The sequence below is a fragment of the Nannospalax galili genome, unplaced genomic scaffold, assembly GCF_000622305.1.
Source record: "Nannospalax galili isolate Female #2095 unplaced genomic scaffold, S.galili_v1.0 scaffold429, whole genome shotgun sequence".
Classification (NCBI taxonomy): Eukaryota; Metazoa; Chordata; class Mammalia; order Rodentia; family Spalacidae; genus Nannospalax; species Nannospalax galili.
In genome coordinates, this window is record NW_008360330.1 from 3,239,538 (window position 1) to 3,256,331 (window position 16,794).

General features: G+C 39.4%; 1 protein-coding gene across 2 annotated transcripts in view; it reads right to left on the reverse strand.

Moving 5' to 3' along the window:
- The window catches only part of Astn1 (astrotactin 1), a 328,592-nt gene that overhangs the window by 75,320 nt on the left and 236,478 nt on the right, over positions 1 to 16,794 (reverse strand). For both annotated transcript variants that reach the window (XM_008826113.3, XM_008826114.3), the window contains exons 13-16: positions 13,693 to 13,887; positions 12,130 to 12,257; positions 5,538 to 5,642; positions 2,890 to 3,078 (exon numbers count right to left, since the gene is read on the reverse strand). In XM_008826113.3, coding sequence (XP_008824335.1) covers positions 2,890 to 3,078; positions 5,538 to 5,642; positions 12,130 to 12,257; positions 13,693 to 13,887 — 617 coding nt within the window. The remainder of the gene's footprint in view (positions 1 to 2,889; positions 3,079 to 5,537; positions 5,643 to 12,129; positions 12,258 to 13,692; positions 13,888 to 16,794) is intronic.

Here is a 16,794-nt window from a genome sequence, read left to right on the forward strand (position 1 = left end):
ATTATTTGTATGTGGGGGGTCATGTATGCCTTGTGAAGGTCAGAAAACTATTTAGGAGAGCTGGTTCTCTCCTTCCACCATGTGGGTCCCAGGGATTGAGCTTGTGTCTTCAGGCTTGGTGGCAGGTAGCTTTACCTGCTGAGCTATGACACTAGCTCACTCTTGAGTTTGAGAAATCTGTAGAAAGAAGATGCTCTGGTTTAGGGAAAGTTTTCCCTGACCTCACTGCACAAAGCCCATGTGGTAATGGATTGCAAACTGGTCCATGGTGCTGCTGACAGGCGGTGCCTAGTGGCAGATTTTCTAGTCATTGGGTGGCATGTCCTTGAAAGAGATTTTGGAACCTCAGCTCCTTCCTGTTATTCACATGCTTTCTGATCACCATGAAATGAGCAGTTTTGCTTTTCCATGAACTTCCTGGTATGATCTTCCCTTTATCAATGGGATCAAGTGACCATGGACCAAATTTATATGCCAAAATAAACTTCTCCTCTTTTAAGTTGACTGATTTAGGTAGTTAGTTGTATTAACAGAGACTCCACTCACTCTAACCTGATACTATTTCTCACAAAAAGGGCTATTAATCAGGCCCTATCAGAAATTAAGAATTACAGAGGACATGGCATGAGGTCTAGATAAGTCACCAATGAAAGTAAGATGCATTGGCTACTTTCAAATCCTATATTGCCAATCTTTACCTCCTGTTCCCTTTCCAGTTTATTTCTTCATTGTCAAATTCTTTTCCTATCTGGCCTATAAGCAGTTTTAGTTACCTAGTACAAAGATAAAGAGTAGAGTGAGTGGTTGCAGGAGCTTGTGAGTAACTCAAGTTGAGAAAATAATGTCCCTTGCATGGCGCGACAGGAATAGTCCTACCTGCAGACTTGGTACCCAAAGGTAAAGTCCCATGTTGTGCCAATCTCCCCCAGAGTGCAGAATAGTACAAAAATCTCTTCCTTCACCTTATGAACTTATCATTCCTAATCAGTAGCATGCACTCAAACAGGGTTTTAGAGTAAAGGGAAATAAGTGCCTAGAGAGAAGAAAAATATTTAAAATTATGATCTAGGAAAAAAATAGAGGACATGGAGTTGGGGAGGATATGAGAGATGTTGAAGGTTCATGGAGTGGGAGGATATGAGAGATGTTGAAGGTTCTCTGCATATGATCAAAATACATTGTATAAAGTTCTCAATGAATCAATAAAAAAATTTTTAAAATAAAAAATAATAAAAAGAACCAGGCCAAACAAACAGAAACAGAAACAGAAACAGATGAACTCTATAGGTTACAGATAAGGCTCAAGATTGTGAGGAGGGATAAACATGAACAGTTGTCCCATCTGACTTTTCATCAGTCTGGCATAACTAAAGCAGACAAACTAAATGATTGAATGCCTTTTAAGAACAGTAACAAGTAAGAAGTTGCATAAATCATATTTCTGAGAACTCAAGTCAACAGTTGGGTTGTGACAAAGCTGGCTCCAGACTGGCAGGAGAGGCTTCCTGTTAAGAGAAGTAGGTTACAGTGCTGAGGTTATGACAAATTTCCCTATCGGGCATGGTGTTTAACTTTAAGGACTGTGCTATGCTTGGAGTGAAGCTTGTAGAAGTAGGAGCTTGGGGTAAGCCTTAGACTACCTTCTCCCAGAAATCCTAGGCTCTGGTGATCACTGAGCCACTGGCAGTCAGGAAAAGCAGAGGATTTGGGCTTTTGATTTAGTCCCTGAACTGGAGACTTCAGAAAGCTTTCTCAGCTGGAACTGATCTTATTTACATTCCCTTACATTATGTTGCTCTCTTGGCAAATTGGATTCAGAACAATGTTAAGATCCTAAAGCTTGACGGGCTATCAGAAGCCTGAGCTTGGGTCTCTGACTTTAGTGGAATTAGGTTTAGGGGAAAATGACTACAGCCACTATGGACCAGGAACAAGCTCTTGATCCAGGGAGAAAGGAGCCAGTCAGAAGGGAAGCTATCACAGTTCTGATCTATTAAGCAAAGCAAAACAGTAGCTTTTAGGAAGCTCACAAAATGAAGAGCGCATGAACCACAAGGCCACAACTACGCTCTTGGTAGTCCTGCTGATCGTAGAGGGTCCCTAGTTTCAAAGGAAGTCTTGAAATGACCTTTTTCTTGAATTTCATTGTGCCAATTCAAGACTTTCTCATTATCAGCTCACATGTCCATAAGTTGTTCTTAGCAGAATGGCATGTAGATCATCACAAGAGGAGTTCCCTGAATGGCAATTCTAAATTGGGCCTTATCAGGCTTCAAATACTAATACACACCTACAATACTACAAGTGAATTCATATTTGAAAAATTCATGTTTCTTACACTTAGTTGGACTAAATATTTCACTTGCTGTTAAGGCAGTAGACAGGATTTAATGTTGTATGTCATCTAGTGCTATAGGAATGTGCAGCAGGTCATTTCTTCAAAATGTTAAGAAGTAAGAAAAACGGAAAACAAACCTAAACATAGGGAAAGATGGAATAAGAAGGGGTTTAGTATATCATTACCATGAGGGTGATGAGGCAATATGTTCAAGTTGTGATGGGTAACAGGGATTCTGGAACATTCTCCCCCTTCTCTCCTACACCGCAGCAGCAGAGTGGATGTTGGTGTAATGCCTTTAATGTACACTTTCAAGAGTAACTAATGCAGTGATCATATAGTTATGATTTCATCCTGATCAACTAATATCCTCATTTAAAGACTGGATTTTAGCAACCCATCCTTAGACGTTTTACAGATAAGCACAGAGCACTGGGGGAAATCTGAATCTGCCCCTTTCCTATGGAGTCTTTATGCTTGGCCATATGGATTATCTGCAGGCAGATGGTCCTTGCATGGGTGTGGAATTTGCTGCTGAGCATGCCACTCACCTTTACTGATGTCTTCATATTCCAGCCAGAGTCGACGCTGGACTTGTTTATTTGGGTACCAAATAGAACAGGACTCCTCAAAGCCATAGACGGCTTCTTGGATGTAATGGTTGCCAAACTGATCCAACAAGGCCACAAAATCTGCACGAGATGTAGCCCCGTCCAGGGAGTGGAGAGCATTGTTGAAGGCTATGGAAGAATATGACCCAAGAGTAAATAAGAATGAACACTCACAGTTTAAGTACATTATTCCTAAGCAACTTAATCTCAAATATGACTGTGTAACCTACAGTGATGTTGGGAAGCTGGCTAGGAATAGCACACATTTCTGTCCAATTGAAGCAAATATTTCAGTTCCTAAATAGGCATCTCTTCAAGCTAGTTGGTTGTGCTGCTAACTTTGTGCGAGTTAAACAGAACATTGCCAAATCTCCACTCTTGCATCCCTTAAGTAAATGGTTTTGTGTCCCCTAAACCTGTAGTTCATGACATTAAATCAATTTAGTCAGCTCAATTAATAGCATTTTTAAAATAGAAAGAGAATAGCACAGTCTAAAATAGAATCATAAATACTAGCAGGGAACATTTCACATCATAAAATGAAGTATTGTTTCATGATGCCTGTGTTGTGGGAATGTGGGAGTGTGGGATGCACAAGGTCATGGCATAAAAAAATTATCCTGTGGGTAGAAAGTGTGATGGTGGCTGGAGAGATGGCTCAGCAGTTAAGAACACTGGCTGTTCTTGCAGAAGACCAGCGTTCAAATCCCAGCACCCACATGGCAGCTAACAACTGTCCGTAACTCCAGTTCCAGAGGATCTGACAGCCTCTTCTGTCCTCTGTGGGCATTGCACGTCATGGGTGCACTTACCTACGTGCAGGCAATACACATATACACATAAAATAAAAATAATAAATAAAATATTTTTTAAAATTTAAAAAATTGTGATGGCTAATAGTGATTGTCAGTTTGACAGATTTGAATCAGGAGCTAAAATTTTTGGTATGTCTGTAAGAGAGTTTCTAGATTAGGCTAGTTGAGGTGGGAAGCTATACCCTAACGCTGGGTCCTGGGCAGACTAAAAGAAAAAGCAGGCTGAACACTAGCACTCCTCTCTTTCTCTGCTTCCTGAGCATGGGCACAATATGACCAGCTTCCTCCTGTTCCCCTCACCGTGCCTTCTCAGCTGGACGGAACACACAGTTGAACAGCAACCTAAAACAAACTTTTCCTTCCCTAAATTGATTTTGTCAGGTATTTTTTTCACAGCAATGAAAAATTACCTAATACAGGAATCAAACACACAAGAAATGGGTGATGTGAAGACAGTGGAAGAATAAAAATAAGTCACTAAAATACTGCTTATATATTTTATTTTAGAAGAATCCAAAGAAAAAGGACCATGAAAGAATGAACAGAAGAAGAACCCTGCTTGCCTTTTAACCCCAGCCAAATCTTTGTGATTTGGCCTCTCTTTAAGAAAGTTATACCACAGGAAAGATGGCCTATAGTAAATTTTCCAGTTTTAATACTTTCTGTCTGTCTAAATCTGTGCAGTCCTCCTTTCTATACTCCTGTGCTATTTCAGGACAAGGTAAAGTCTATCCTAGGCAAGAGACATCAATGATCAAGGTCCACATCACTTATGACACTATTATATCACATTGATGGGCCTGTGGCAACAGGCATGTCTGAGTGCTAACCCTGTAATGCCAAACAATTGTGCTGGGTGCACATTAGGTAGAGCTTTACTGCCTTGGTTTCCCAGAATGAGCAGTAACTTAGTCTTCTAGATGCTGTACTTGAAAAGTTCCCATCAGTATAGTCCTCATTTCAATCCCTTCATGCCAAGAATTCTCTTGAATTAAAAAGTCAAAATTCTGAGCCCTGTTGTATTGTGTAGAAATGTTCTAACAGTTCTGAGTCTTACAGTGAGAATGCTATAGATCTTTCACTCATTATCTTTCTTTATTTATGAAGGAGTACTCTGTGCATATATATCGCATTTCTTAGACCTTGTTTGGCCTCTACCATTTCTTTTGTAGCCCTAAGACTCTTCTTCCAATGCTGACTCTAAGACCCCAAATAAATTTAGAAGTCACTACTCCTTCACTTATTAAAGTATAGATGCACTTCTGTTTATCACTCTGTTTTATGTATAGATTAGTATATATAGAATATTTCTGTTGCTATCTATATTAATCTATGACACTTGCTGTTTAGGAAACGTCAGCTGTTTCCTGTTGTTTTCCTTGTCCTTTCTTTCTTGTTCCCTTTATATCATCACAGAAATCTTGAAGTCATGTTCTTTGCTTTTGAAATGTTTATTCTGACAATTTATGAGAAGTCTGGTTTTAAAATATACTCTACCCACTCTAGATCACTCCAGGAAAAATGATCTTTGTATTGGTTCCAGCCTTGCTTATTCCATCTCTTCTGTTTTCCAAGATACACCTTGCAATTTAACCTGTACCCAGAAAAGGATCCTAACCATTTGCCCCGAAGAGTAGATTGAGTGCATTGCTTGTGTGTCTCATGGAATCGCTGTGTGTTAGGCTGCTTCTGCAATACCGAGTTTAATCATCCCTTCAGAAAAGAATCCTTAGCCCTGGGGGTGGGGAAGGGAAGGCTTGCTGCAGTGCTCACCCTGGGAGAGAGATGCTTGGTTGAGTTTGATGTGGTACATCACAGACCGAACCTTCCAGTGCTGCAGTACAGGGTATCCAGACACTTCACTGAAGTTCACCATCCCTGGGGACAGAGAAGACAAAGGGTCAGTGTGTGAGGTGATTCACTAGTCCCAACTTGAAAAACCCTGACTCAACTCGATTAGGTTAAGGATTTTAATGATGAGAAAATGATGAAGTGCTCTTTGATGAAGAGACCTTCTAGAAACAAAGTCGTAACAGCCATCGTTTGTTGAACTCTTCCTAGTGCCAAGCGTTTTGCTAAGTACCTTGCATATATTAAGCCACAGGTGATATAGGTGCTATCATCTGCACCCGATAAATGAAGACACTGAGACCTTGAGAGGGTGCTCATATAAGGTCCGCTAGACACTATGTAAGCCAGGATAGATTCCCAGATGTGCCTGAACCCAGGGCCAGACTCCTTATTCATGCTATTGTAATATCAAAGAATAAATTCATATTAAATCCAGACTTTCTGTAATGCCAATTTTTAGTCTCCTTAATATTTGCAGTAATTGACTCAGCTCACGTATCTGCAACATTGATTATTCTGTCTCATTTAACTGATTTGTGCTTGGTATTTAAGCTTTAATTACTCTGAGGCTGATAATGCTTATTTCTTCTTTACCCATTGAGATAGTGTCAGGGTGACTAAATCATTAAGGGTCAGTGACAGCCAAACATCAAGTGCCATCTATATGTCAGGCAATGGAAAATGAATTTATGGTGCACATTTTACAGATGAGAAAACCGAGGCTCTGAGAAGCTAAATTAGTTGTCCAAGGGCCTTCTCAACATATGCCTCCTTAGAGCTGTTTATGGATATTATTAATAGGCTGCTTTTCCTTGAGAGCTTGGAGAATGAATTCCCCTATTTGAATTCTAGTCATTACTGTAAATATGATGCTGCATATTATTCAGGAATGCTAGTGAAACAAAATAATTAGGCCACCCACAGGAAATAAAGAAGAGCCTTCCTAAGTTTAGAAAACCAATTTTAGGGTTTGGAGAGGTGGCTCAGCAGTTAAGAATAATTACTTACTACTCTTCCAGAGGACCTGAGTTCAGTTCCCAGCACCCATGCAGGGCTGCTCACAACGGCCTACAACTCCATTCCAGGGGATCCAAAGCCCCCTTCTGTCCTTTATGGGCATTACATGGACGTGGTACAGATATATACATGAAGGAAAAAAATAATTGTAAACGTAAAATAAGTTTAAGAAAGGAAAACCAATTTTAGCTCCATTTCTGTGCCTAACATTTGCTATACATGTATGACACATGAACTTATGTATATTCACATATGTACAAATACACAAATATACAGTAAGTTATATATTCTATGCATGATTTATAGGGAGAGTATGAGTGTACAGATATAATGGCAAAGACACACATGTAGTCAGTTATTCAGCCATTTTGACCAATGCTTCCTTAAACAAGATTAACTCATTTAATACCTAAACTGAATGGAGAGTGGGCAGGATTAATTAGCTACTTGTCAACTCTGATCAAATTAGGTGAGTAATTACCAAATTTCCCTTTCTGTGTGAATGAATCATATGGGAATAATTATTGGTAAGGTAAAAAGAAAAAAGGTCAACAAAGGTTACTTAGTGAATCAATTGCTTACATTTTATCTTAACCAAAGAAAAGTCCTAAAATGAAGAGCAGGTTTTCAGTGCTCTCTTTCTTTGAAACCTTTGTCTTTTAAGACATTAAGCTTTGTGATGACAGCCAAACTACTTCATCCACTGATTTTTAACCTTTATGTTAACTTCAAAAGCATACAAATGAAATGAAAATTTTACATGTTTAAGATTTCAGTATCTTTAAGGTACATTTTATGAGTGCAGTTAGAACCATTCGATAGAACGGCTATGCCAGCATATCCACTCTGTTAGTATTTGAAAAAAAGCCTATTTATAAAACACAGCAAGTCTAATAAATAATGAGCTTCGGCATATTGAGGAAAGATCCCTTTAATTGACTTGTTTCCTAGTGGAAAAAGAAATCGGTAAGAAATGAGGAGGACAGAGGACAGAATCTGCCTGAGCTGCTACAGCCTGCAATTTCATGATTATCACTTGGATGTCTATCACTCTTCCTTCTTACAACCCGAGGAGCCTCTCTCTGGCTGTCTGGCTATGGGGTAGTCTAGTTCCCATTTGTTTAATCTGCAACATGAGAGGCTTGGCTGAAATGACCTGTTGCTTCCTTTGCAAACCCATGATTTCTGTTAGCTGTATGATTTGGGGTTAAGTGATTCAAGTGTTTTCATTTTCATATCTGAATAGTGGGGCTACAAGTATTTATCCTGTTTACTATACATACTATTTATATACATAAGTAGGTGGTGGAAGCTGAGTAAAATCATGTGCATAAAAGTGTTTTCAGAGAAAATAAAGCATCAAGCACATGCATGTCTCTATAATGCTGTCATCTTCTGCCTCTTTACCCCCTATCACCCATATATGTATAAACTTGCCATTTCTTAATTGATACATTAATATGACTTTTCGTGCTTCATTCCAGAACAACAGAGGGAATTTAGAAATAAGGAACAGTCATAGATGTGGGGAGGTAGGGGTGACAGAATCCCACATCTACCTAGAATGACTTAATAACGGAACTCCGTTACTTAACTGCTAAACGCAATTCTGCTGGATGCACTTAGGCTATAGTGCAGTGAGGGAAATAGTTACATAACCGTTAATGCTTGAGGAGTGCTTCTCTGTCGGCTTACAGACAATACTTCTCTTTGTTAAAAAGAAGTGGATAAAGTATATGTTTTCTAGCTGAGTCATATGATTCTCAGTGTGTCCTTGACTTGCAGTCAGGTTTATTTGTTTTATTTTATTATCATCTGGGGACACATTTCTGCCAAATGGCTCTCTTTCCCACAAACAAAATATCTCTGGCTATGTTTTCTTGAGAAAGAACATTATTTGTTTTCTATTTATTTTTTAACCTATTCTCAAAAGAAGTTACTGAGCATAACTGTGTACAATCTGAAAAGAGAACGGGAGGGACAGTAAGGGGAATGAAAGAAAAGGGAGGGGAGGAGAAAGATGGGAAAGATAGAGGACAGGAGAGAAAATGTAAGAGTATACAGGTGGGCAAAAGTCACAAAGCAAACTCTATGCATAATCTGCAGCAATCAGCTTAGAAAACCACCCCACTGTCTCTGCTAACCCATCCAGGGAGTCACCCTGCTGGCTATCCACAAGTCAGCTGTGTGGAAACCAGAATCAGTCTTATCACATGGCCCAGAAACCAGCAATTGTACCCAAACAACCAGGATCTTATTAATGACTAACAGTATCTCTAGACCTAACAACAACAACAACAACAACAACAATAAACCAAATATGTATCTCTAGCCAGTGACATAGGATACCCGGTTCTAATTACCTAGCCTATTGTTTCCTCATGCCAGCAGCTACCAATAAGTCCTCCATTTTCTCACCATGAAGGTTTCCCACTCTTCTGCTAGCCTTTGAGTCTGTGCCAAAATGCACACGCTCACTGGCGTGTCCCTTACTATGAACAGTCTAGAGTAAATAGCTGTTACCTGATCTCATTTGGTTGGACTTCCTTTATATCCATGCAACCTGGGGAATGTCAGAAAGGCCTGGGAAGCTCAGAGTGCTTAGCTGCTATTTTGAGGAATCCAGTGAAGACACATAAATCAGCATTTCCAGTGTGTTATTTAATAATTATGCCAGATGGCATGTGTGAAAGGATTTTCTAGTTAAATAGCATTGGGAATTGCTGGGTTAAGTAAAGTGAAAGGAATTTCTCTCCTGCAGGCTTAGTAATGTGAAGGTGATAGAAATTGCTAAGAGAAGGATGCATGCAGTTTTTCTGAATATATTTGAAGACATAGCCCATTTATGAATAGAGCTCTGAATTTTCATGAGAAGAAAACACCCACCCAGAGCTCAGGGACCATTACAGAAGAGAGGGTGGAAAGATTGTAAGCACAAGGGAGGAGATGCATGACCATATGGAAAGAGAGTCCTACAAGTTCCTGCTCATATGAACCTAGAGCAATGGTGTCAGCATGCACAAGACCTATGCAAACTCAAGCAGACAAAAACCCAATACAGACCTGGGGAAATGGACAGCAGGCCCCAATCTTAGCTGAAGAAATATTGGCTAATATTGATTATTGCTGGGTGAGGAAGAGCTGATCTTCCTGAAGCAAAGGACTCTGAGATCTACTGGATAGATCTCAGTAGATGACCTTGCACTGAGGAACGTCTGGAGACACTAACTTGATGCAACAGGCCTTAAGACAAATGACAGAATGTATAAATAGTATGGGGGACTATGAGATGGTATCATTGGGGAAGGGGGTATAAAGATGATTAAGACTGACTGAGATGTTATTTATGAACTACACAAAAATTCAACAAAAAATTTTAAAAACGAGCTCAAAAGTACAATAAATAAAAAAGCAACAAAAAGCTCACATCTTGCTTGCATCAAAGAAAGACATGCTCTTGAGCTAATTAGTTCCACTTAATCAAAATAGGTTGAAACAAAGGTTGACTAGAAAAACAGCCAGTTCAGGAAGAGTTCCCTATGAATTTCTAGTTCCCTCTGCCTTTTAACCATGAAAAACATTAAGGTCTTGTCAGGTTTTTTTTTTTTTTTTTCTTTAGTCCAGTAAGTCACATTAGGAGAGGCTCAAAAACACAAAATAAAAACACATTTCTGATGTGGATAGGGACATAATTGGTAGCTTTTCCTTATCCCAAAGATATGGATTCCACTGCAGGCTCTTCTGATGTTTCTCAGCTCTTTGCCCTCTACTTTCTAACAATCTTCTGGCAGCATCCAGAGTTACTCTGGGTGATCTGGGGTTTGCAAGGCAATCTTCCCCTTCACAGTATATTATAAACCAGGGTGGGGGGAGATCCTTAAACAGTAGCTTATTAGTGAATGGAACCTTCTCTGCTTTGTTGGTAGGCACCACCCCAAGCTTACACACACACACACACACACACACACACACACACACACACACACGGAGTGTTTCTCAGTAAGTTATCAGGAAAGGCTGCTAGGGATGTATACTTTCTAGGAATCAGTTCAGAGTCTGCATTTTAATATTACCAGTTCTCTCTCTCTCTCTCTCTCTCTCTCTCTCTCTCTCTCTCTCTCCTCTCATCTCGTTTCCTTTCCTACTATAAGGAAGAGACTTATAAGCATATCCAATCTTTTGATGACACAACTATGTTGGTGCATGACATTGTAAAACTATCTCATAATGTTTTCAGTAAGTTTATAACCTTAGTGCTATCTACAGCCATGTGTGGCCTGTGAGCCTCAGGCTGGACATACTCAATTGCAGTTTTCATAATATTTTCTTTTTTTCTTGGTACACTTATTTAGTTAAGAAACAATGTCCACTATATGTCAGGAATCAGTTTATTATTTCTGTAATCACTTATATAAATCTGAGGAAGATTATTATAATAGCCATTACTTCAGGTAAAAGACACTAAAGTATGGAGAGGTTATACTTGTCTAGATATTGGAGCCGATGAAGAGCTGAGCCCAGCTGTCAGGCTCTGGAGCCCAGGCTAATAATCACTAGGCTACATTGCCTCAGGAAGAGCCACTTCTAATCCCTGTCATGTCTAAAATTTACAGCCAAACTTGGTATTTGGCGAAAGTTTATACTCAGCCATTCATTAGGAAAAGGGGCAGAAGGCATAGAATAAGGGAGACAGGATGAATGAGGGCGATTGAATAATGTAGAAACAGCACAGCCATCAATGAAATGAAGCTTGTGAGCATCATTCAAGAACCACACCTGATGTTAAATCACAAGTTCTCTGCTTTTCTGGAGTCCATGGGGCATCTGAAGTCCCATTTTTGTTCTAAGCAATGCTATCCAGGAGCCTTCAGAGACTCAAAGGGGAATGTCACACCTACAGGTCCCTACCTTTGTTAGTCATGCCATATCTGTCTCACATGGGCCATGAGGAGGAACACCGTGGAATGGAAATATGGAGCGGCTGGCTTTATTGTCCCCATATCATGATGAGGGATCACAGGCCCCCACAGAGCAGAGCTAGGTTCAAAATCAGCATCATTTGCTCATAAAACTCTATCACTTTCTATATCATCTCACCGCTCTATAAACACTTTCCAGGGAGCTCAACCATAGCAATAATGCAAATTGAGGAGGTAGGAGCAATCCCTCTTCTCCCTCTGCTTCCATGACCTGCATAGCATCTCTAACGCAACCAAAAACTCTGAACTCTTACACTTCTGTTAGGCCATTTGTTTCTAAAGAATTCCTATAAAATTTATCAAATAAAGATACCACAACCATGTTGTAATGATTATATGAGAATACTGACAGTTTTACTGACAAATAATCCTAATATTGCTTGATTTTAGAACTGATCATTGTTTTAATGAGATAACCAGCTTAAAAACCAAAATGAGCAATGTCAAGCAAGTGTCCTGATTTTATGAAACCACAGGGAGCTGCCTGGATTTGACTGGCTGAAGGAAAGCATACTCACCAGTCAGGAAGTCGGGGTCAGGGGTGGGCTCTGAGATTTCCTCGAGGCACTGATTCTCCAGAGGGACAGTGGCCACCACAAGACCATCAGGCAGTTGCTGGTCCAAACCACGAGCAAAGTTGTTTTGCCTAGAAACAAGGCAGATCTTTATTTGGGGTGTCCAGGGAGACACTTCTCAGTGTATAGTCTATAGTTAGTTCAACACTCAATGTAAAAATTCTTTCTGGACCAAAAAGTTCTCCTCATACCAAGAATCATTTGACACATATGACAAAAGTAAGAAATACGAGTAACAGAGGAAAGGTGGGGGCAGGGAGAGGAGAAGAAGACCAGCTGAAAATTTACTGACAGCATAAAGAATCTTCTCCTCAGCCCCAGTTTCTACCCTCTCATCCTCTCTTGTCAGGATGTAGACCCTTTCAGTGTCATTTGTAGACACTGAAGACTGTCCACCACAAAATCAGCTCTGACACCACAGTTCTTGCCTCTGGCAAACCAATTCCATTACTGAAAGGGAACAATATGTGTAAAAACTCTTGTCCATAACTGAAACAAGAACTAAATGCAAGCACTGTCTTAGAAATTTGCTTTCAACTTGTTCATGAATATAAGCTAAGATTGCTACCAATTCTCTATATCATAACACCGACATTAGCAGCAGCAGCATTTTCTCATGGAAAGCATTTTCCCTTGGGTTCTGTCCTCACTGTGGTCATCATCATCATCATCATCATCATCATCATCTTATGGTAAGCATTTTCCCATAGTTTCTGAGGAAGATGCATTCAAATAGCCCAAGGTGGAACAGGTACAAAGATGAATTGGAGAATCTTTCAGAAATTTTCTAAATAGATGGTTAAAAATGTTTTGTTCTCAGGACTACTTTATACTCTTAAAAATTAGTAAAGGCCCTAAATAGGTATCCATATGGTCCTGATCATAAATGTCAATATTTACCATATTAGAAATTAAAACAAAATTAAAAAAAAATAAGTCATCTAAAGGCACCAATAAACCCATTCAATATCAATTTGTTTTATGGAAAAGGATGGATGACATTTTTCTTATAATTTTTAAATGGCTGTCTTAAAAGAAGGCACCAAATTCTTGCAACTTGTTAAAATGTGTTTTTTGAGTTGAAGTATATAAAGAAAATTCAGCCCTTTTATTAAGTAGAGCCTGAGTATTCTCTGAAGGATTTCAGTGATGCTCACAGATCCCTGGACCACAATCTGAGGACTGATGTTCGACCTTATTTACAACCTGGGTTTTAATGGAGAGAAAATGGAACCTGAACATTTTGGTGTGCCTTCAGTGCAAAATTTTGAAGATAAGATTTCATTTAAGTCTTTACTATTCATCCAGAGGCAGGATGACTCTTGGGGTCTCAAATAAAGAGTATAAACCTGAATAAGATCATGGGCAAGAGTGCAATCTGTCCCTTACGGCATATCACATTCACCTTAATCCAAGATATATAACTTTATTCTAAGGATGAAGCTCTCCAGAGAGGAAGGTATACCAACAACACTGAAAAATCAGTTTTGTGCACTTGAGGTTCACCTGAATGTTCCTTTCAGCACCTGTCCAGTGGCCACTTCCTTGGACTGGTTGTTGTAACCAAAGAACATCTCCCCAAAGAGAGTCTGGTTCATAGGAACTTCCCTGCTTTCCCCACAGTCACCTCCCTCCAGACAGGTCTCTGTGACAAGTTGGCAAGAGCGTCCATCCACACCAAGTTTGTAGTCCTCGATGCACCTAACATGGTAGAAAACTCAAGTTAAGTTATTCAGCAATGAAGCATGATGATGATGACAAACTCAACAACTTGGGAAGAATTACCCTTGGGACAATGTTGGATGATTAAGTGGGAAAAATCCAATTTGATTTTGACCCATTTATAACTCAGTTTCTTAAACCTATAAACCAAAATTCTTTCTGTCATGATCAAGTCTGTTCTTTTTCCCTCCTGTCCTTAGAAGATAAGTCTTTCAGAACTTAGAAGCCCTCACTTGTCCTAGCTTTCTGATTTTGAAATAGGTCAAGTTAAAAAGTCATAGGATATAAGTTTACGAATGAGTTAACAAGGCATTGTAGGATTTCCCTCAAGAACAATCTATGGAGTAAGTTCCTGCATTTTTGGTAGGGTAATTAGACAACAAAAAAGTGACACTGTGCTTAAGAAATTAATAACTTTCTAATCTGGTCTTATGACAAGTCAACGAAGAAATGAGGAAGATTTATGATCGTCTAGCTATATTCCGTTTTAATGTATCCAAACAAAAAAGCAACCGATACAAACTCCCTCTCCATTACAGCTGCCATCCTGAACTAAATAGATGCCAGGGCACACAGTGTGAGTACCATGTGCTCCATTAACCAGCAACTGACTCATTAGTGCTCTCTCTATTGCATTATTCTAATGGGAAAGTAATACTAATTTGCTAATCCTGGGTCAGTGACTCATAAGTCATTAAGTGGACTTTATTTGTAGTTATATAATGAACAATATGCATTTGTTTAACTCAGGTAAAACCTAATTCTTTGATAACACTTGTGCTGGATAGCTTTAGTTGTCAACTTGACACACCTGGATAGAGGGACTCTCAGTTGGTGAATTGCCTCCATTGGACTGGCTTGTGCCTATGTTTGTGGGGCATCTTCTTGATTATTGAATGATGTGATGATGTGAGAGAGGCTGGTCCACTGTGGGTGGTGCCGCCCCTAGGCAGGTGGGCCTATGTTGTATGAGAAAGCAGGTTAAACACTGGCCAGGGAAGCAAGCCAGTAAGCAGTGTTCCTCCATGGCCTGTGCTTCAGCTCCTGCCTTCAGGTTCCTGGCCTGAATTCCTACTTTGGGCTCCCTGATGAACCATGACCTGGGAGATGTAAGCCAAATAAACCCTTTCGTCCTCAAGTTGATATTGGCCAGACTGTCTTGTCACAGCAATGAAGAAACAAACTAGAACAACACTGCTATTGAAAAATAATTTTGATGTGTTTCTCTCTTTAGAATTTATTTAGAATTTCAAGATGGCCATGACATTAAGCACATCATTCACCACCATCTGTAGTAACTGTAAAATGTTAAAGACTTTAGTCTCATATAGAGGAACAAATGATCATAGTTTTAAGAAGTGAGACACAATATTGTAACAATAATCACTCTGTCTTTCATTGGTTAACTCTGGCCCAATTGATTAAACTCTCTAAGTTTCAGTTTCCAAAAATGTGAGAAGGGTGGGGGAAGTGGATGTTTCACTAGGCAATTGAGAAGATTAAACTGAACATTTAATATAAAGAGTTTATACCACACTGAATATGTAGCTAGTGCTCATTAAATGCTGCTATTATCATTAGCAGAGGTGCAAATGAGGCCCATGTTCATACAACTTTAACTACTAACTTTTCCCATTTTCTGTTTATATATGAACAGGTATGAAAAGGGCTCTTTAATTATAAGCACATGTGATTTGGTCTTTATACAAGAACCTCAAATCAGGACTTACCTGACAGGTTATATATATATAGTGCTTTGAGTAACACTAATGAAACATGCATCTAATTCTGACTGAAACAGGAAAGAAAGACCAAGGAACAGACATGATTCAAGACCCACAGAGACCCCCATGACTCCAGCAGAGGTCTGGGACAAGACTATGAAATGGCTCCTTCCTCAAACCATAAACAGGGGTTTGGAGGAAGAAATTTAAAGCTGACTGGTTTCATTTCAGTCCATCTCAAACATCTTGACACATTCTCTCCCACACCGGCCCCATTTCCCATTCCTTTGGCCTATGCATCACAGTATAAACTCTTTTGAGGAAGAAGGCCAGGTCTGGCAGCTCGCTGTTCCCCCTGTATCTAACACCCACCTAGGTTCTCTATACAGACAGGCAATGAAATGTATATACAGTAAATAAAAAAGGATGTAACTTCAACTGAGTCTGCTTCTATTTATTGAAGTGGGTCAACCTTAATGGCAACATTATAGAGAACATTAAAATTTAGAGCAAGCTTCTATTTATGGACTAGGATTTTACAAGAAACTAAATACAAAAATTGCTCAATTGCAAAAAATGAGATAAAACATAGTACAATAAATGAATACTACAGCTATGCTGAACAATCTTCCCATGGTTTCTCAGCAGGCACTGGCTTTTAACAACAATCTGACATCGTTTTATGACTATAAACATTGATTTTCATTGCAAGCTCATTAGATGGAGAGATCCTTGAAGACAAGTACTAAATGTTTTTTTCTCTTTGCAGTCCAGTGGTCAGCATGGTTTGTGGTATAAAGTGAACACCCCAGTTGACTTGCAGGAAAGGGATGGGGTGGGTCAGTTGAGGAAGGAAGTGGGGAGGGTTGGAAGAGGAGGGAAGGATAGATCGGCATAACAGAATGGACTAAATATTTACTTGGTAAATATAGCATGAAAATGTCTTTAAATATAATTCCACGCAGTGATATAAATTTAAATTTTGAGAAAACTGCAAAGCTTTTAAAAAGTCAGAGAAGGCCTAAAGTTTGGTCCTAATCTTCCCATTTACTAACTTTCCAATCTTGAGGGGGATACTTAACCTCACTGGGCATTCCTTTTCTCGCCTATGAAATGGTGTGGTATTGCTTACCCTGTTCCCTCCCAGGGGTGGGGAGAGAGC